We start from the raw sequence: 21,668 nt of genomic DNA, 5'->3' as shown, positions 1-21,668 counted from the left end.
CCCATTCTGATTGCTGCCATGTTTGATAGTATTATAATTACAGTGAAATTGAATTTCAATTTTCTGACTTTGTATAGTGTTAGTGTTAATAATATTAGCTTCACTACTCTCATGAAAATAATATTTGGGGCTTAAATGCTTCTGTGAACTTAATACTTTATCCTCACTAAGGAAATTTAAGATGGCAGTTCACTAAGAGACATTATCCAACCTCCATGTAGATGTAGGCTTGAGATGCTCCATCTAATAGAATCACAAGGCTGCAACACTATTTTAATGCATTATAACTCAGAGCATTCCAATAAACCATTTTTGAATTTGATTTTGAATTGGAAACTAAATTCTAAAATTCCAAGTTGTGTTGATTGCACTATGCCGAAAGGGGCAACGCTGCTTTGGTCTTCCTTACAATAATAATTTTATAGGGTGTATCAGCCAACCCTTAACAGTAGAACTTTTCTTTGTTTTCTTTGCAACCATTGATGAAGATTTGTTTTGAACTGAGAGGCAGTGGTAGCTGTCTCTCCTGATTTGCTAGTAACATATACAAGTGACTCAATGTGGTAATACAATGACATTAACACTCACAGGTACTATTATCACTTAGCTATGTTTAAGAATTCCATTTTCTTACTCTGTAACAACACACAATTTAGACATTTCAAAAATTATTTGGGAGACTGTTTTACAAGCACTTTACAAAATAGCTACTCTATAAATGAACTTGCTGATTGGTATAACACGTTGAATTTAACTTATTTAAATACCAAAAGCACTTGTACACACATCACACATAAATCACACAATATTACACATATACATAAATTTCATGTCTATCTTGATCAGCATAATGTCCCACAGTAAGTGCACGTTGCAAACACCAGCTTATCAGACAGGCCAATTTGAAATAATTTGTTACTTCTCAGTGGAATTGGCGAGTCAATGACATCTGACCTTATCAATAGCAGCAGTATCTCTGTTAAATTGTTCACAGTTAAATAAATCTGGATTCATATTCTTTTGGAAAAGCATTTGAAGCACAGTATTTCATGTGATCCTTTAAAGAACATCTGATTCTTGGAAAGCAAATTCCCGTTGTTCCCTGGGACCGGACCTGGTCAATAGAGATACCTGTGTTCCACCAGTCACCCCATTACTGATTATGGAATTGTGTTGGCTGTGTAAGTCAACAGCAAAATATTTCTTTAGCCTCCATCGTCTCCATTTTCTCTTGATTTCAGCTCGAACCTAAGTGGAAAACAATTATGTTTTATCGATAGAAAAGCAAAACCATGTTCATTACTATTAAAGAAAAGCTCTTTTGACTGTGTGTGGTATATAAATTAGAATTAATTAATAAAAAACTTACTTCACCATTAAGGAAACAGTAAAGTACTGCAACAACAAAGCCCTGTAGGTTAATAAAAAACCTTATTAATGGCTAAAAGAATACATTTACATTGATATAGCATACTCTTCTAAAGGATCCTTTCCTGTCTCACTTATAATACCCTTAATTTGCAAGTCACAATGCTACTTAACATGTATGGAGTCAATTTCCTACTATGCACCAGTGGCAGGCAACCTCAGCTGCTGCTAATGCATATTGGAAAACCAGCAGCATGTACTCATAGTATCATAGAATAGAATCATTACAGTACAGAAGGAGACCATTTGGCCCGTCAAGCCCTTGCCGGCTCTCTGCAAGAGCACATCAGCTAGTCCCACTCCCCCGCCCTGTCCTCGTAGTCCTGCAATTTTTTTTCCTTCAGATACTTATCTAATTCCCTTTTGAAAGCCATGATTGAATCTACCTCCACCACCCTTTCAGGCAGTGCATTTCAGATCATAACCACTCGCTGCGTAAAAAAGTTTTTCCTCATATCGCCGTTGGCTCTTCTGCCAATCACCTTAAATCTGTGTCCGCCAAACTCAGAAATTATTCTCATAAAAATTCATATAGAGCCCTACTAGTATTAGTGATATTTTCGTTGACTGATTCACTCATTTTAATTACTAATTCTAATGTTTACTCAAGTAAATACCTGAAATGATCCAAGAGCGAGCTCGAAGCCTATTCGTAAGTCCATTGCAAGGTTGCTTTCTTTATCCGGGAAAATTGCAAAAACAATATAGTGGACTCCAAACAATGGGATTAACAAGAGAGTGGACTTTGCAAGTCTCCTAGAAATAACAAATACAACATGCAGAACTAGTTAAAATATATTTGGCTCTTACATTCTTGGGTGGATTTTCACTCCTGGGTGGGAAACTGGGATGAGCTGCCTTCCCCCCAGAAGTCTCTGTAGGAGGCCTTTGCTGATTTTGACGGCGGGGCCTTATTTACATTCTGCCAGCCAGCGGCAAGCATGAAACCGATGAAAAGAGATAGCTGGCTGGTTTCAGGCAGTTCAAAATGATAAGGCCTGGAGGCTGCTCGCCAGCCCCAAGGTAAGCCGTGGAGAGTGGAAGCAGGAGCGGGGCTGTGGGAAGTGAGGAGTCCAGGGCAGCAAAGACCCAAAGTTTCCTGGTGGGGCTCAAGGTGGACTCCAGTTCCTCCTGGTCCCACTAAAGAAAGTTTCTGAGTTACCTTAGAGGGCCTCCTCTTCTTTCCCCCACCCGCCCCTCCCAAAGTGCCCATAGTGGGTGCCCATTAAAATGCCATCTGGGTCCTATATATAACATATAATAATGAGGCTTCCCCAAGTCAGGTGGGCACCTCGGCAGCCTATAAAAAGGGTCCAGTTAAAATGGCGGCAAGCGGGAATTGAATGGGAATGGGGCGGTAAATCTTTGCACAGCTGTTTTAACTGCCGGGTGGTGTGGGTTAAAATTCCCCTTTTGGTGTCTATTCTGATGTAAAGGAGTTGCATTTCATTCTGAGAAAAGAATGCTACTTTGTGGACTTGGACATAAATGCCTGATGGTATTTTTCAGAAGTGCCTTTGATTGAGATGACATTCCTGTCCCTGCTTTTCTTTATGAACTTGAATTACTGTTTATTTATAAATAGACATGGATTAACTGTACTGTTGCTTGGGAATGGTACAGAGAGATAGGTCTCTTGCACTTAAATGTATTCAGAGAACTACAAATCCCACAATAAATTTAAATTAACATAGGTTTATTTCACAGTGACAACAGTTGCCTGAGTGGAAATTTAACTGTAAGGCATTATTTTGCACAAAGGGTGAGGCTTTATTTTATACTATTGGATATGTCTACAGTCTGGTAGCTGAAGCATGATTATGATAATAAGTTGTTAATATGGAGCTATATTTAACCTGGCCATCACAAGAATCATTGAGTCATATTTTACAGCACAGAAGCAGGCCATTTAGCCCATCATGCCTGTGCCAGATTTCTAAAAGAGATATGCAGTTAGTCCCATTCCCCTGCCCTTTCCCTGTTCCCTTTAATTTTTTCATTTAAAAATATTTATCCATTTCCCTTTTAAAAGCTATATTGATTTTGCTTCCACCACTGTTTCTGGTAGGGAATTCCATTTCCTAACAATCCTCTGTGTAGAAGAAGTCTCCCAACCTCTCTCTTCATTCCTGTGATAATAATCTTAAATTAATGCCTTTTTAGTACTAATTGACCAACCAGTGGAAATAGGGTAAGATAGCCTATTCTTATTTACATATATACTGTACGTAGGATTCAGAATTGGTTTAATTTCGTATGATTAAGGTTTTCGATTTCTTTTTACTTATAAATGGCTTGTGATTTGTATTGTAGCTAGAAATAATGAAATGGTTCAAATTGTTCTTTCCCAGGATTCTTCAGGGTTTAATGTGTCAGGGTACAATTTAGCTGACTGTGCTGTTTAGCTTCTGCTGAAAGTGCAGGTTATGTGATTCATGTCTGTTGACTTCATTTTGTCGCCACATTGTGAAACAAGATAGCCAAGATAGTCTTGAGATAAGGAAATGGAACAATGAGCTCAGGATGATCAGTTACATGCTAGATGGTAAACAAGTTGGCATCTGGTGTTTTGTAGGAACTACCCTCATTTCTGAGGGTCTTGTTCACAATAACTGTTATCAGGATATAATGAATCATCTAGGACAGTGTGCGTGACTGGAGGCCTATAAAGATCTTTCCGTCACAATTTGTAGGGAGAGTCAGGATTGAAAGGTTCAATGAAGGTTACGTCTCCACCCAGAGGAAAAACAGGGTAATTGTGTTTATTTCTCTGTATGTCTACTGCTTAGAGACATTGCATGTGTCAAAAACTTGGTCAAGCACAATAAAAGGATTATGTTGCAACCATATTTGGTGTCAGATTAAAATTCTCTCAATAGTTTTTCCCTAGTTACTTTATTAAAATTCCCCATAATTTTGAACATCTCTATAATATCTTAACATAGAAACATAGAAGATAGGAGCAGGAGTAGGCCATTCGGCCCTTTGAGCCTGCTCCGCCATTCAATGAGATCATGGCTGATCATTCAAATTCAGTACCCTGTCCCTGCCTTCTCCCCATATCCCTTGATCCCTTTAGCCTTAAGAAATATATCCAACTCTTTCTTGAATATATTTAATGAACTGGCCTCCACCGCCCTCTGTGGCAGAGAATTCCATAGGTTCACCACTCTCTGGGTGAAGAAATTCCTCCTCATTTCAGTCCTAAATGTCCTACCCCTTATCCTTAGACTATGACCCCTGGTTCTGGACTCCCCGACCATCGGGAACATCCTTCCAGCATCTAGTCTGTCTAGGCCTGACAGAATTTTATAGGTTTCGATGAGATCCCCTCTCAATCTTCTAAACTCCAGTGAGTATAAGCCCAATCGACACAATCTCTCCTCATACGCCATTCCTGCCATCCCAGGTATCAGCCTGGTGAATCTTCGCTGCACTCCTTCCATGGCAAGAACGTCCTTCCTCAGATAAGGCGACCAAAACTGCACACAATACTCAAGGTGCGGTCTCACCAAGGCCCTGTACAACTGTAGCAAGACATCCTTGTTCCTGTACTCGAACCCTCTTGCTACGAAGGCCAGCATACCATTTGCTTTCTTAACCGCCTGCTGCACCTGCATGCTTACCTTCAGCGACTGGTGCACAAAAACACCCAGGTCTCTTTGCACTTCCCCTTCTCCCAATCTATTGCCATTCAAATAATAATGTGCCTTCCTGTTTTTGCCACCAAAGTGGATAACCTCACATTTATCCACATTATAGTGCATTTGCCATGTTTCTGCCCAATCACCTAACCTGTCCAAATCGTACTGGAGTTTCATGACATCCTCCTCGCAGCATACCCTCCCACCCAGCTTTGTGTCGTCTGCAAATTTGGAGGTATTACATCCAATTCCCTCGTCCAGATCATTAATATATATTGTGAACAGCTAGGGTCCTAGGACCGATCCTTGTGGTACCCCACTAGTCACTGCCTGCCACTCGGAAAACGACCTGTTTATTCCAACTCTTTGATCTAGTGAAAAGTGTCCCATTTTCTCTAGGCTCTCCTCAGAAGTAAAGCCTCTCATCCCTAGTATCATTTTAGTAAATTTATTCTGTACCCTTTCCATTGCCTTAACATCCTTCCTAAAGTAGGGTACTGAAAACTGGGCACTACTCTAATTGAGACCTAAGAAATTAATAGTATAGTTTTAGCATTACCTCTTTGTTTTTGTACCTTGTGCCCCTATTTACAAAAGCTATAATCACGTGCTTTTTTAACAGCTTTATTAACTTGTGCACCCACTTTTAAATATTTGTGTATCTAAACCCCTAAATCTCTCTTCTATTCCTTTTAATGCTTTAGTGCGTCTCACTATGAGCAACATCATGGAAGATCTGCTCGATATATATAAAGTCTTGATTCTAGCATACTTCAGTCACCAAAATTAGCAATTCTCTCCTTACTCTGAACACTAACTGAATAGATTCAGATTTTGCACTAACCCCATATCATTCTTATGCTCTAATGTTGTAATGGAATCTTTGATTAATACTGCCAACTTCTTTTTTCTTATGCTATCCCTTCTGAATATTTTATAACCCTTTAAATTGCTGAAATATTCACTATGGAAGTCATCCATATGGATAAATTCGGTAATTATAGTTGCTTTAAGCTCTTGAAGTCAATTAAACAGCAATTGTGCTACTTATAAATTTCTGGCTCCAAGTTAGAAAATCTAGCATGAAATGGTTGCCTGTCCTTCTCAGAGAAAATGGCCGAAGTGCATTAGAAGCAAGGCTTTTATATATAATTTTGAAAACCTCTATCAGATCACCTCTTAACCTATTTTGTTTTAATGAAAAGAATCCCAGTTTCTCTAGTCTCTCATCATAACTAAAGCCTCTCCTCTCTGGTATCATTTTTATTATTATTGATTTGTTTTTTTATGCATATACTCAGTTTTTATCTCTTATCAGTTTAAATACCAAGATACAGATCAAGATGGCATGCAACATATACTAGGTTAGAGGTAGATACCTGGAGTTTGACATCACTGTGTTGGGGCTCGGAGTTTGCAGCACTGGTGAGGAGTACTCACTGACTTTCCCACACCCAGAGTAGAATTTGCATGCCTTTATATTAAAGAGGCTGGCAGATATTGTGACTCACCTGTACTGGTTAAAATCATTCCCCACAGCATCAGGTGTTTTTAGCTTTTTTATTAATATCCTAATGATGCGAACGAAGAGAACAAAGTTAATCTGCAAAATAGAATAAGAGTACATGTTTACATTTTTGGAGGTGGCAGGACAAGTTGATAAAGCTGTTGAAAAAGCATATGTGATCCTGGGCTTTATAAATAGAGGCATATGAGTACAAAAGCAAAGATGTTATGCTAAACATTTATACATCACTGGTTAGGCCTCAGCTGGAGTATTGTGTCCAATTCTGGGCACCACACTATAAGAAGGATGTGAAGGCCTTGGAGAGGGTGCAGAGTAGGTCTACTAGAATGTTACCAGGGATGAGGGACGTCAGTTATGTGGAGAGACTGGAGAAGCTGGGATTGTTCTCTTTAGAGCAGAGAAGGTTACAGGGAGACTTAACAGAGATGTTCAAAATTTTGAAGGGTTTTGATAGAGCAGATAGGGAGGCACCTTTTCCACTGGCAGGAGGGTCAGTAACCAGAGGACATAAATTTAAGATAATTGGCAAAAGAACCAGGGGAAGATGAGGAGAAATATTTTAATGCAGTGAGTTGTTATAATCTGGAATGCATTGTCTGAAAGAGTGGTGGAAACAGATACACTAGTAACTTTCAAAAGGAAATTGGACATATAGTTGAAAAGAAAACATTTGCAGGGCTATGGGGGAAGAGCATGGGAGTGGGACTACCTGTAATTGGATAGTTCTTTCAAAGAGCTGGCACAGGCATGATGGGCTGAATGGCCTCATTATGTGCTGTGAGATTCTATGAAGTGGGGAGAAGCTATTGAGGAAACACCATTGGCACTTTTACACATAATAGTCAAAAATAAATATTATTTAAATAATTAATTTTGAATGTATAAAAATAAAGAAAAAGCAGTCCATGGTGTAAGTAAATAGCTATGGCCATTAATTACAATGGCTCTTAAATTAACATGTGCATCTAACTAGTGTTTTCTAACGTTTTCAGCATCAACATTTATATGGTATATACAGGGCATTGACAATTACCGTAATGATGAAATATTTGAATGATATATCCCCAAAACTTCCCTTTCTTTGTCTACAGACTTTATTATCAACTATTACATATGCATGAGCTAAAACCTGAGTACTGACTTTTTTGGCAATATCATAAAAATACTTGTTTTCATTCACACAAAATGGCTAAATAAAGCTGTTAATCCAAGAGCTGGGAAGTGGGATTAGGCTGGAAAGCTCTTTGTTGGCTGGCACGGACACGTTGGGCCGAAATGGCCTCCTTCCGTGCTATAACTTTCTATGATTCTATGAATTCCCATTGAAAGCAATAAAAATTCCCAAATCCTCTGTATGGGACAAAGTTAACGCAAATATTCCACATCACAATTGTCATTATCCTGTTTAAAGACATTTGCTCCCATTGGTACTGAGCACATATACCGAAGAACTAATAGGAATACCCTTTATTGGCTAGTATTGTTTTAATTTTCTTGGAACCATAATTGTTCTGAAATTGCCTTTGATTTGACCAAATTTATACTTGACTTTCTGCTACATAATCATGGCTATGCCACAAGGGGGAAGCAGTATGCAGAGCCAATTCCCAACAGTCTATTGCTGGGAATTTCCTCAGAGGCTCTCCTGATTGGCTACTGCAACTTCGGTAGAAAATCAGCGGGAACCCCAGATAGATGTGTAAATGGGGTATCCGCTGATCTTCCACCGAAGTTACGGCAGCCAATCTGGAAATTCCCAACGTATGTCCCTACTCTCTATCGGGATATAAGGGAATGAAAAAAATATGGAAAAGAGGAGGAAAACAAAAAAAAAGGACATTTTTTGAAATTATGCATAGTCAAATAAAAGCTAAGACCGTGATTTTGCCTACCTCGGCAGGTCTGGTGCGGCCGGGGTCCTGACCTCACTGCTGGCTCCAGCCCACTCTGTGAAATGATTTTACCGTGATTGGGCTTGTTAAGCCCACCCAGCACGTTTGCCGGCCAATTGAAGGAAGCTGGTCTGATGACGTCATTTGATGACGCATCATCAGCCAGTTTCCTTAAAGTGGCCATGTGCAAATTGATTTTGACATTTGTGCTGTCAGTGTTCTACAGCATTGAGGTGCTGCAAACACTGAGAAGCACTGCACAGAGGGGCAGGGCTGCACCCAGGCTCTTCCATGACTCCCTCCATATTCTTATGGAGGGGGTCACAGCACGCAGGGAGGTTCTCTTCCCTTCCAATGGGCGAAAGAGATCTCCCCAGGAGACCAGCACAGCCTGGTTGCACATTGCACAGGAGGACACAAGCAGGGATGTTGTCAGGCACACCAGGCTGCAGTGGCACAAACCTTTCAATGATCTCAGTAGATCAGGAAATGTTACTGCAAAGCCACACTCAACCTCATCCTGCTGTGCCACTCATCACATCCCCATCACTCTGCCTTCCCTACCCTACTCCTGCACATCCTTACTCACACCAACTTACCTTGCACCTCCACTATTCCCTCTCTATCTACATTATCACTTCCCCATCTCACTAGGTAACCCTTACCCTCACCCTTATCCTAGTCCAATCATACCAACTAACAACACACAAGCGTAGGCACTTGTGTGTTTTAGCCAATGTTCATGTGAAGTTTCTGTTAATGTGGTGTCAAACATTGAAACCTTTATTTTCAACACTTTGCGTTCTTGGACAGATTTCTGTGCACCTTTGGAAGTGGCTTAGTGAGTTGCAGTGAATGGTGAGACATAATAGTATACCCCGCAATGGTGATGAGTGTGAAAGGAATGGCTGGGTCATTGTAGGGATGCTTTATGGTGTTGGTGTGGGGTGGTGCCAACCTGGCACATCATGTGGCAGTCAGGGTGTACAGCATCAAGTGAAGTAAATCTAGCCATGGTGAGGCAATCCCTGGCCTGCCGGGCAACAATGTGGTCAGGTGCTGATGCCCTGTGTCCTGTGCAGCAACAGTTGATTGTGGAGAAGGTTGGTGTTGTTGTTGGTGCTGCTGGTGTTGGGGCTGATCATGGTGAGATTCTGAGGACCAAGGTGAGATAGTTTCAAGGGCATCGATGCTGATGTAATAGATGTCAGGTGAAGTTGAGATGACAGAAGCGATCTGTCAATGGTGAGAGAGGTTATTCCAATGAGGTGACACTGGATACAAAGTTTACTCCAAACACTTGCAACCTGCATAAATCTCAATCTGTCTTCCAAATGCTGTAAGCAACAGCTTCTGAGATTGGAATGTCAATAGCTGTGAGATGGGAGCTTTTATAGCACATTTGCAGCTGTCAAGTAAAGAGATCATTTCATGGTAATACAATTCCCGACCTCCTTACCTGATGTGATCCCCAAGCAGCATGGACCCCATGGGTAACCTCATAAAATTTAAAGGTAAGCTCAAAATACTTTTTGGCCGTGAAATTCGGCTCCTTTGCGCCTGCCGGTAGTGCCCCAGGCCGCTGCGGTGCTGGCAATGATGTCATCACCATGTGCCACAACCTCTTAATGCCCTGCTGTGACCCCTTAGCAGAAATTCAGTTGCGCCCCGTGCGTCCCGTGACCCGGTGGTGTCAGCGTCAGCCTCACAGGTCGCGAGCCGGGTCGACCTCCGCCCGCGGGGCACTCATTAAAGGGAGGTGCGGCCGCAACCCGCTCCGCCATGTTATTTCTTTTCACTGACCTCCAGGTCGGCTCTCTATGGCGGCCCTTGCCGTGGTCTGTGGCCGCCATCGCACAGCCCGGCACCGTGTCTCAGTGCCAGGCTGCAGCCACAGCACCACACTGCCCTGGTGGGCTAGTGTGGGCCATCGGAGGCCCTGCAGAGCTTGCAGCGTCCCTCCCCTTTAACAGAAGGGGAGGGGCACTGAAACATGTCAGTGCTATGCGGAGCGGCCACATAGCACTCTGGCACTACTGCTTTTTGCGCCCCTAACACCACCCTGAGAGGAAGTGGATTGCCCAAGATAGCGCTCCGCTTCCTCGTTGGGGCGGTAAGCCGAATTTAGCGGCCGGGGCGGTACTTCTGTGCTGGGCGCTAAATCGCCAGTGATAATTTGGTTACTGCCCCCAAATGGGGTGTAACCAAATTTTGCCCTTTTTACGTGGCTCTTAACAAGGTCATAATGACCTGAATTGCCTCCCCTGCCGCCACGCGACTTTCCCAGATGTTGCGTCTTTCGATGCTGAACAGTCCCGACATCTGGGAAAATCGCGTGGCAGCGGGTTGACAGTGGGTTCCTGACCTGCTGTCATAATTTTTTTTCCCACCCGACCCACTATCAAACGTGTCCGCTGACCCCCTGAAAAATTCCCCCCTAAGATTTTGCCTCACTACTAACAAATACCATGGTAGCCTAATTTATTTATTTCACTAATTTAGAAAACACTGAGCTAATTTTACTGCTACCAAGTATTATTAATGCCCACCATTTCTTTTCATAATCCCTAATTTGGGAAATTTCCCACACTAGCGATATGTGTAACCCTTCTTAGTGAGAGTGCCAATGTGTGCGATTGAAGAAGCAGTCTTATGTTTTGGATTCTTACTAGGAATTGAGATGAGACTGCCCAAATTCATTTAAATTCTTGCAGTTAGCAGAAAAAGGAAACTTTCATTCTATCTGCTGAGGTTGGATTCAAACTAATGAAACAAGAGTGTAACCAACTGCATCATTCAATCCAATTGTTTATATCATATGTTTCACCATTTGGAATTGGATTTGGGTTTTATCTCATACTGATTAAGAAATTTTCAGCATGTTACAAAAATATTTAATGTTATACATACACAATGTTGTTATAAATAATAACAATTAAATGGACCAATTTGAAGTCCATACAGTACGAGTGTTATATCTGAAAAAGTGGAATCTGGGGTCCCAAAGCACCACTGGGGGTCAGTTTGACTTTTGGCGATAGTGAAAGTGGGTGATAATGTATCGGCCACTCGTTATGCACCACTCATGATTTTCCTTCCATTGATGTCAATGGAAAGAAAAATTATGCGGAGCGTATAACATGTGACTGATTCATTTTGCTCATTTTGTGGCATCGCCAAAATTTACCCCCATATCAGAAAATAGCTGCATGCACCACACATTGGTTTACAAATTGCTGAATAGTTAAAGTTTCCAGGGTGCACTATTTAATTATAACTGCAAATTATTTAAAATGTGGCACTTTAACTAATAATTTACCACAGTTCAGAATCGTCTTTAATTGAAAAGTACTTACAAAAATAGATACAATTACAGGTCCTTTAATGATCCACCATATATGTTCATCTGAGTTAACGTCCCAGCAGCTGTGGATTAGGCAAATAAGTTATGAAGCTTCTAAAATGGTGGTGTTTAAATGGTTGAACACTATGCATTTGAACAAGCTATTAGATTAGGTACAGTAGTACTAAATATACCCATAGTTATTATTAGTACCATATCACTTTAATTTTTTGCCACCCGTTATGATCAACATATGGTAGATATAAAGCTGGACATAATTCTCATGACTCTAAATTAAAAAAAGAAATATATACTCAAAAGGTGTTAAAGAACAATTGTCAAAACAATTGACAACATTTAATTTTTTCACAAATAACTTCTAAACCTTTTCACTATATCTCAATGGAGTGTCAGAGAACAATTTCTACATCTATTTAAAGTATTGAACATAAGAACATAAGAAATAGGAGCAGGAGTAGACCATTCGGCCCCTCGAGCCTGCTCTGTCATTCAATAAGATTATGGCTGATTTTCTACCTCATCTCCACTTTCCTGCACTATCCCCATATCCCTCGATTCCCTTAATATCCAAAATTCTATCGATCTCTGTCTTGAATATACTCAATGACTGAGCTTCCACAGCCCTCTAGGGTAGAGAATTCCAAAGATTAACTACCCTCTGAGTGAAGAAATTTCTCCTAATCTCAGTCCTAAATAGCCGACCCCTTATTCTGAGACTGCGACCCCTGGTTCTAGACTTCCCAGCCAGGGGAAACATCCTCCCTGCATCTACCCTGCCAAGCCCTGTAAGAATTTTGTATGTTTCAATGAGATTACCTCTCATTCTTCTAAGCTCCAAAGAATATAGACCTAGTCTACTCAATCTCTCCTCATAGGACAATCCCCCCCATCCCAGGAATCAGTCTGGTGAACCTTCGTTGCACTCCCTCTATGGCAAGTATATCCTTCCTTAAGTAAGGAGACCAAAACTGTACACAATACTCCAGGTGTGGTCTCACCAGGGCCCAATATATTGCAGTAAGACATCTCAAACAGACTCATCAAACTTGATTTCCCTTTCAAAATCCGTGTTGACTCTGCCCAATCCTATTATTATTTTCTAAGTGCCCTGTTACCATACCCTTAATAATAGATTGTAGCATTTTACCTACTACTGATGCCAAGCTAACTGATCTGTAGTTCTCCGTTTACTCTCTCCCTCCTTTCTTAAATAGTGGGGTTACATTTGCTACCTTCCAATCTGCGGGAACTGTCCTAGAATCAATGGAATTTTGGAAGATGATAACCAATGTGTGATAAAAATGCTAACTTCCGAGAAGTTATGTCATCACTTCCTGTGAACTATGAACTATGAACTATGAACTGTGTACATACCTCACTTCCTGTAAATGTCACTTCCTGTTGGACTGGTATAAATACTGGTCTGTTCAGTATTGTAAGAGGCTTCTACCAGAGGCATGGTAAAGACCTCTCTTGTGTATAGTGTGTTTATAAGTTACTTAAAGCTTACTTTAAAGTTACTTGATGGTAAGTCTCCTTTTTCTTACATCAATTTAAGTAACTTAGTATTTACACTGACAAATACTAGACCTTCAGTCAAACTCGGAAGTTAAGGATCCAGGGAACCACCCATCATGGAGAAAATCCTTAGACCTATTCGTCTGGACTTGGACCCGAATACACCAGCAGCTGGCAGGGTATGGAAGCATTGGTATCGTACTTTTGAGAATTTTCTGGATGAATGTAAAGTGGATGCTCCTGCTAAATTGAAGATACTTGTCAATTATGTGACCCCAAAAGTGTTCGAATATGTTGATGACTGGGATAATTACGAAGAGGTGATTTGGGCACTTAAGAAACTGTATGCGAAGACCCCAAATGAGGTCTATGCTAGACATCTACTGGCCACAGCCCGACAAGGGCCAGGGGAATCAATTGACGAATTCCTGCAAGAACTTCGCAGGCTCAGCGTAGATTGTAACTTTCAGGCAGCCTCAGCTGAGCTGTACCGCCAAGAAATGATTCGTGATGCTTTCATCTGCGGGATTGCCTCTCCATTTATACGCCAGCGTCTACTAGAAAGTAAAACACTTGAGCTACAAAAAGCTTTTGAACTAGCTTGTTCACTGGATTTGGCAAAGAGAAATGCAGACCTCTATCAGCTGCCCAGATCTCGATCTGCTGCTGTAGCTGCAACCAGACAATTCAAGCGGTCTCAGGTGAACCCTATCATGGGGGAATCTAATTCTGATAATTCTGATGAAGAAGAGGAGGACGACCCCACTTTAGCAGCCTCTTGGCAATCTAGGAAGGAATGCTTCTTTTGTGGAGATGCTTTTCACCCTAGGAAAACCTGCCCTGCTCGCAATGCAATCTGCAGTTATTGCGGGAAAAAAGGACACTTTGCTAAAGTTTGCCTATCAAGGGCCTCTACGAGGGCCAATCCAGCTAAGGCCTACCGAACTGCCCCAATTAGGGCCTATCAAGATGCTCCAGCTAGGACCTATCAAGCTTCCTCTCGAGCTCTCTCCCGAAGAAGCACACCGAGAGTTTTAGCCACTCTCTGTGCAACGACACCAATTACAGCTGCTTGCCCACAGAACCTGTCTCAGGCAGCCACAAAAATTTCAATTAAAGGGCATACCTTAGATGCCTTAATTGACTCAGGAAGTACTGATAGTTTCATTAAGGAACAGATTGTTGCGAAATTGAAACTACATGTCTTCCCATCGGACCAGGCAATTGCGATGGCCCAGTCATCACTTAATACCAGAATCTCCGGCTTTTGTGTTGTTGATATGACGCTTCATGGTCGTATGTATCCCTCCACCCGACTTTCAGTGCTCAAAGACTTATGTAGTGATCTCCTCTTAGGGCTGGACTTCCAAAAACAGCATAAGAAACTCACCATTGAGTTTGGTGGATCCAAACCCGGACTTACTATTTCTAATATACCATCTAAATTACCATTTTGTGCATTATCAGCAGCTTCACTTGATGAACCCTCATTATTTGCCAGTATTCCGCCTCAATGCCAACCGATAATAACAAAATCGCGGCGCTTTAATCAGGGAGACCAATCTTTTATTGCGGCTGAAATCTCTCGACTTCTAGCAGAGGATATCATTGAACCATGTTCGTCGCCCTGGCGGGCTCAAGTCGTCATTGTCAAGAACCCTCTAAAACCTCACAAACAGCGACTATGCATCGATTATTCGCAAACCATCAATCAATATACCGACTTGGACGCCTACCCATTGCCACGCATTGATGATATGGTTAATAAACTGGCCGAATACAAAGTGTTCTCAACTTACGATTTAAAAAGTGCCTATCATCAGTTACCCTTGAAGGTCTCAGATAAGCAGTACACAGCCTTTGAGGCTAATGGACGGCTGTACCAATTTCGTCGCCTCCCATTCGGGGTTACTAATGGAGTGGCTGTCTTTCAACGGGCAATGGATGGCCTGGTTAAGCAGGAAAACCTAAGGGACACTTTTCCCTATCTTGATAACATTACCATTGCAGGTCACGATCAACAGGAACACGACTCCAACCTCCAAAAATTTCGGGATGCCCTCCATTGCCGTAATTTGACCCTGAATGAATCCAAATCTGTTGAGTCGCAACCGACCATCAACATCCTTGGCTACTGCGTAGGCAATGGTATCATTAAGCCAGACCCAGAAAGACTTCGCCCGCTCCAAGAGCTCCCGTCACCTAAGAATCCGGCTTCTTTACGTCGGGCTCTCGGTCTGTTTGCATACTACGCTAAATGGATTCCTCATTTTTCGGACAAAATCCAACCCTTGCTGCATGCTAGATCATTTCCACTGGGAACAGCGGCTGTTGCAGCCTTTAACCTTCTCAAAAAACAGTTGGAGAAAGCGGCTCTTCACTCCATCGATGAGAATCTCCCTTTCGTGGTTGAATGTGATGCCTCGGAGGTGGCGATCTCGGCTACTCTGAATCAGGAAGGTCGTCCTGTAGCATTTATGTCCAGGACCTTACAAGGTGCCGAGCTACATTATCCTCCGGTTGAGAAAGAAGCCACAGCCATCATAGAGGCAGTACGGAAGTGGAACCATTTTCTAGCTCGCCAGCACTTTACATTGATCACGGACCAACGATCAGTCGCCTTCATGCTCGATAATCGAAAACGAACCAAAATTAAGAATAATAAAATACAACTTTGGAGGATGGAACTGGCCTCTTTTGGTTATACCATTCTCTATCGGCCTGGCAAGGAGAATGTGGCCCCGGACACCCTCACACGGGCATTCTGCTCCACTATGTCATCCTCCACTCTCATGGATGTCCACAATGGTTTGTGTCATCCTGGCGTTACGCGCATGCTACATTTCGTACGATCACGGAATCTCCCTTTTTCCACTGGAGATGTAAAAAAAATATGCTCAGAATGCCGGCTTTGTGCGGAATTAAAACCTCAGTTCTTCCGCCCCTCAGATGGTATACTCATACATGCAACCCAACCGATGCAACGACTTAGCATCGATTTTAAGGGCCCAGTGCCCTCTTCAACTCGGAACACATATTTGCTCACCATGATCGACGAATATTCACGTTTTCCGTTTGCCTTCCCCTGCTCCAATATGCTGGCGTCCACAGTAATCTGCTGCCTTGAGCAGGTATTTTCTCTCTGTGGCATGCCGGCTTATATTCACTCAGATCGGGGTCCATCCTTTATGTCAAGGGAACTCAAGGACTACCTCTCAGAACGGGGAATTGCTACAAGCAAAACAACACCATACCATCCCATCGGAAATGGGCAGGTAGAGAGGTATAACGGTATCATCTGGAATTCCGTACGTCTCGCTTTAAGATCTCGGGGCCTACCAGACCAGCAATGGGAAACAGTGCTTCCGGATGCATTGCACTCTATACGGTCCCTGCTTTCTACAGCCACAAATACTACACCTCATGAGCGGTTCTTTGGATTCCAGCGTCGCTCATCTCATGGAACATCACTCCCGTCATGGCTAACTACTCCTGGACCTGTATTACTCCGAAGATACGTTCGGACGTCTAAAAATGACCCTCTTGTAGACGAGGTCGAACTAACCGATGCCAACCCCACCTATGCAAACATACGATATTCCGACGGCCGAGAATCTACCGTATCATTACGGGATCTGGCTCCCTGCCCACCAGGACCTAGTGGGACATCGGGTGATGGCATTTCACCAGGAAACTCTTGGGACCTATCGGGTACCCCTCTCCAGGATCCTGATCGGACACCAACTAGCTTGGTGCCGGTAGAACCCCGTGCTCAAGGTTGCGACCCTCCCAGTACCGCGCATGAAAGTACTGATCCACCACAGACCAGCTCTGCACCTCCCTCTGAACAGAGGCAGTCCGACTTTGAACCTATTGGGGCTCGTACTCGAAGCCATGATCTCCCCGACCCTTCACAGGGCAATCCAGGCCACACAGACTCTGACCAATGGCCAACCGCATGTAAGCGGACCAGCGACCCTCTACGACGGGAATCCAAACGGGTGCGACTCTTCCTTGTTCGGCGGCTACGGACCAAAAGGTAGACCACAGCCTCCTAATCCTGCAGGAGGGAAGAATGTGATAAAAATGCTAACTTCCGAGAAGTTATGTCATCACTTCCTGTGAACTATGAACTATGAACTATGAACTGTGTACATACCTCACTTCCTGTAAATGTCACTTCCTGTTGGACTGGTATAAATACTGGTCTGTTCAGTATTGTAAGAGGCTTCTACCAGAGGCATGGTAAAGACCTCTCTTGTGTATAGTGTGTTTATAAGTTACTTAAAGCTTACTTTAAAGTTACTTGATGGTAAGTCTCCTTTTTCTTACATCACAATGCATCCATTATCTCTGTAGCCACTTCTTTCAAAACTCTAGGCTATCAGGTTCAGGAGATTTATTGGCTTTCAGTCCTATTAATTTCTCCAGTACTTTTTTTTACTAATACTAATTTCTTTCAGTTCCTCATGCTCATTAGACCCTTGGTTCTCTGCTATTTAGGAGAGGTTTTTTGCGTCTTCCGTGAAGGAAGACAGACACAAAGGGCTGGATTTTCAATGAGGAGTCGGGTAGGAGGAGGGACTACAACTTTCAGGGTTGTAGTCCCGCCTCCATCGAGTTCTAGCCAACCCACGCGATTTTGACTTGATGACTTTGTTGAGCCTGCCCAGCGGGCTCAGCAGGCCAATTAAGGGCCACCCGGCAACAGATGACATCACAGATTGATATTTCATCTGTCAAGACCTTTTGACAGATGAAATATCAGCATTCGATAGCTGTTTGAAGCTCTCAAACACTGACAATCTGTACTCTAAGTTAATTCCTTCCTGTCAGGATGATTTAGAGATCTCCCCAGAACAGAAAGCTGAATGCTGGAACTTTTGACAGATCGCGGCCATTCTGCTTTCTGTGCAGGTGAGATGAGGGACTGCCGAGACCTGAAGGAAGGAAGGCTGTAAAGGTATGTAAATATAAGTACAACTTCTTTAAACACTTTACACACACCAAACACACTTACCTCTGCACTCATGCACCCATCACTCACCTGAACACCGGACATCTCGACCCCTCCAAGCCCTTCATCCCGACAGCCCGCCTCGCTAACTTGGCGTGGTTTGGAGCCGTCGGGAATCCCACATTTCAACAATGAAAATAGGGATTAGGCTAAAAACTGCCTGTTAACTACCTGTTAACAGGCAGTTAATTGGCACTAATCCCCTTCCCACCTCGGGGAGGCGGGTCCCAGTGCGGGTCGGGTACCCACCTCCTTTGAAACTGGCATGGAGGCGGGTTGGGGACAGGATGGGTTCGTGCTCCCCAATTTCAGGATTTTAACCCCCCACACGCCTCCAGTCCCGCCTCCACGGCCCAATGAAAATCCTGCCCAAAGTATTTGTTTAATTTCTCAGCCATTTCCTTATTCCCCATTATAATTTCTCCTGTCTCAGCCTGTAAGGGACCCACATCTATTTTCGCTAATCTTTTTCTTTTTACATACCTATAGAAGCTTTTACAGTCTGTTTTTATGTCTCTCGCTAGTTTACTCTCATATTCTATTTTCCCTTTCTTTATCAATTTCTTGGTCCTCCTTTGCTGAATTCTAAAATCCTCCCAATCCACAGGCTTACTACTCTTTTTGGCAATATTATAAGCCTCTTCCTTTGATCTAATATTATCTTTAACTTCTCTTGTTAGCCATGGTTGGACCTCTTTTCCTGTGGGTTTTTGTGCCTTAAAGGAATGTACATTTGTTCTAAATTATGTATTAATTCTTTAAATGCTAGCCATTGCTTTTCTACCATCATACCTTTTAATATAGTTTCCCATTCTACCTTAGCCAACTCGCCCCTCATACCTATGTATTTTGCTTTGTTTAGATTCAAGACCCTAGTTTTGGATTTAACTAAATCACTTTCAAACTTTTGAGAGCTTTAAAGTACTGTACATTTTTATGACATTACCATGCATTTTTATTTATATATAATTAAGCATGCTACAGTTTTCAGTATAGTTAGAGGTTTTACTCCTTCTCTACTATGATATTTTCCTGCTAGTATCTAACAGTAAAAATAATACCATCCCCCTTGGTAATCATAATAAAGGCTTGACCTGAAAAGTTCCTTTCCTGCAACATGTGTCCTTCGTTTATAGGTTTTATTTATCATGGAAGCATAGCTTACCCAATGTTCTCATATATCTGTCTCGCAATTGCCCAGGGTATAATAAAAATTGCTGGTGCACCTGAAGGTGAGAAATTAAAAGAATCAACAAAATAAAGGAAAATCAGGTTGTTGGATGCAGGCAAACAGGATGACGCTTTCCAAAATGAGTAGTTTAAAATTGTACAAAAATACATGTGATTTAGTTTCTGAAAGTGAAACTTACCCCATCCTAGAACAATGTACCACCAGAAATATTTTTGCTCTGAAAAGACAGATACCACCAGGAGTGTGTGCAGATACAGTGCTTCTACAAGCAACCAACTGAAATTAGCCATGATGCAGTATTGGAAGAAAACAATAACAACTTTGCATTCAACCTGGGAACAGAAAACACAATAAATCACAGGTCAAGTTTTTACTTCTCCCACTACAGAAACAGGTAACTTACCGTTTTGTTATATTATTACATTTATATTAATGCTTGTATACTATTACTTTTGTTTTTGGATGTGCATAGATGTGAAAATGGCAGTATATCTTGGGAGAGAATGGCAGTACAACTTGGGAGTCAATCAGCAATCTGATGTCTGAGTGCACTGAAGCCAAGTGATGAGAGACCACCTTCAGAAAATAGCTTCACACCACTTGGGCTTTGCACCAGGTGTAGTATAACTCCAGCCGATATGAAGGTATGTTTTAAGATGTCAGGCTACAAAATTCTGCGTTCTTCCAGACCTAGGCCTGGAAACCCATGTGGAGCCCACTTCCAGCATTCCATTAACCTAGATGCTGGTATCTTGCTGGTGTCCAGGTTGTTCGGATCAAAAGGAGATGGGAGCATTGGGTAATCTGGCATGTGGCACAATCCTCCCGGCCCTATGACCTTTTACAGACCTTCAATGGGGCAGATGGAAATTCCATTCAACTCTGCCCCAGTGGGAATTCCCATAATGCAATATTGGGGTAAAGTCCCAGGGGGAAAAATTTGGTCGCTTTGCGCTAATGGGGCGCTAGTGTGGCGCAAAGCAACTAGCACCCAAGTGCAGCGATTTTCGCGCCACTCGCGAAATTGACCAGACATTTTGTGGCAGCACTAAACACTACCGCCACAATCTCCTACGACACAGATCGTGACGTCAGTCGAGTGTGCAATGCCCCGATAGCGCCCTGGACCAGATATTGTGTGGCGCCCCCTGCCTTACCATCTGCCGCTAGCAACGACAGGTTGAGGGGAGCGGTTTGCAGCTGGGAAGGGACGGGGGAGTGCTATTTAAAGGCAACCACTTCCTGCCTTTTTTTGTCAGTGACATTTTTGCACCACACATTCTGAGAGAGAGAGAGACTTCTGGAGAGATTCAATGCTGTGTGAAGGAGTTTTGGGTACTGAGCAGCACTTTGCAGGTTCATTTTGATTTGACCTTCCTTGCATCGATTTAAAAGAGACTATGGGGGCTGCACTCTGAGCTCTTTCCCTGGGTCTCCCCATTGTTCTTTCCAGCAGATTTGATGTACAGGTCTCTCCAGGCCGAGTTTCAAGGTTGCAATGAGCAGGGTGTGGATGGAGAGTAAGATCGACCCTCCCCTTTAAGAAATGGCCGGCACCAGTGTGTCTGTGTTCCATTGCTGACTGACATCACATGAGCTTCGCCAGCGCTCTGAGGTAGTGCCTCGCTCCTCGGCGTTAGTGCCTTAAGAGAGATGTGTAGCGTCTGATTTAGTGCTCCATTCACCTCCAGGGGCAATAGAAGCTAAGTTTGCAGTCGGAGGCGATAATTAGCGCCAGGCGCTAAACTTTGCGCCCGGCCGATAATTGCACCCCAAATGGGGTGATACCGAATTTCTCCCCCAGTGTTTCTGGGCCTCGTCCCATTTCCCACCACTGGTCATCCTCTCCCAACTGTTTTACACCAGCACTCTGCTCCAGCTCCAAAAGAAAGTCAGGGACACATTGACTAACATTAAAATATTAATCTTGGTTAAGCTCAAAAATGTCACATTTGACCTCGACCAAAATACTTATTTTTCCATGTGACTCGCTTGAAGGCTGCTTGAGTTTATCATTAACAGTCCCTTCATGAAGAGCTAAACTAGTCAAATTAGTGTGTTTTCCCCTTTATCTCTAACCCTTTT

General features: G+C 42.7%; 1 protein-coding gene across 1 annotated transcript in view; it reads right to left on the bottom strand.

Moving 5' to 3' along the window:
• Window positions 1-357: 357 nt before the first annotated feature.
• The window catches only part of LOC147120509 (secretin receptor-like), a 64,476-nt gene continuing 43,165 nt past the window's right edge, over window positions 358-21,668 (bottom strand). Inside the window, exons 7-13 of the mRNA XM_085984229.1 lie at window positions 19,762-19,915; window positions 19,557-19,617; window positions 11,849-11,918; window positions 6,584-6,675; window positions 2,046-2,184; window positions 1,370-1,411; window positions 358-1,248 (exon numbers count right to left, since the gene is read on the bottom strand). Coding sequence (XP_085840355.1) covers window positions 1,060-1,248; window positions 1,370-1,411; window positions 2,046-2,184; window positions 6,584-6,675; window positions 11,849-11,918; window positions 19,557-19,617; window positions 19,762-19,915 — 747 coding nt within the window. The 3' untranslated portion in view covers window positions 358-1,059. The remainder of the gene's footprint in view (window positions 1,249-1,369; window positions 1,412-2,045; window positions 2,185-6,583; window positions 6,676-11,848; window positions 11,919-19,556; window positions 19,618-19,761; window positions 19,916-21,668) is intronic.

Source organism: Somniosus microcephalus, chromosome 4 (genome assembly GCF_052327205.1).
Source record: "Somniosus microcephalus isolate GS21.2 chromosome 4, FLI_Smic_1.0, whole genome shotgun sequence".
Taxonomy (NCBI): Eukaryota; Metazoa; Chordata; class Chondrichthyes; order Squaliformes; family Somniosidae; genus Somniosus; species Somniosus microcephalus.
The sequence above is the reverse complement of the archived record's forward strand: the minus strand, read 5'-3'. Positions and strand labels throughout refer to the sequence as shown.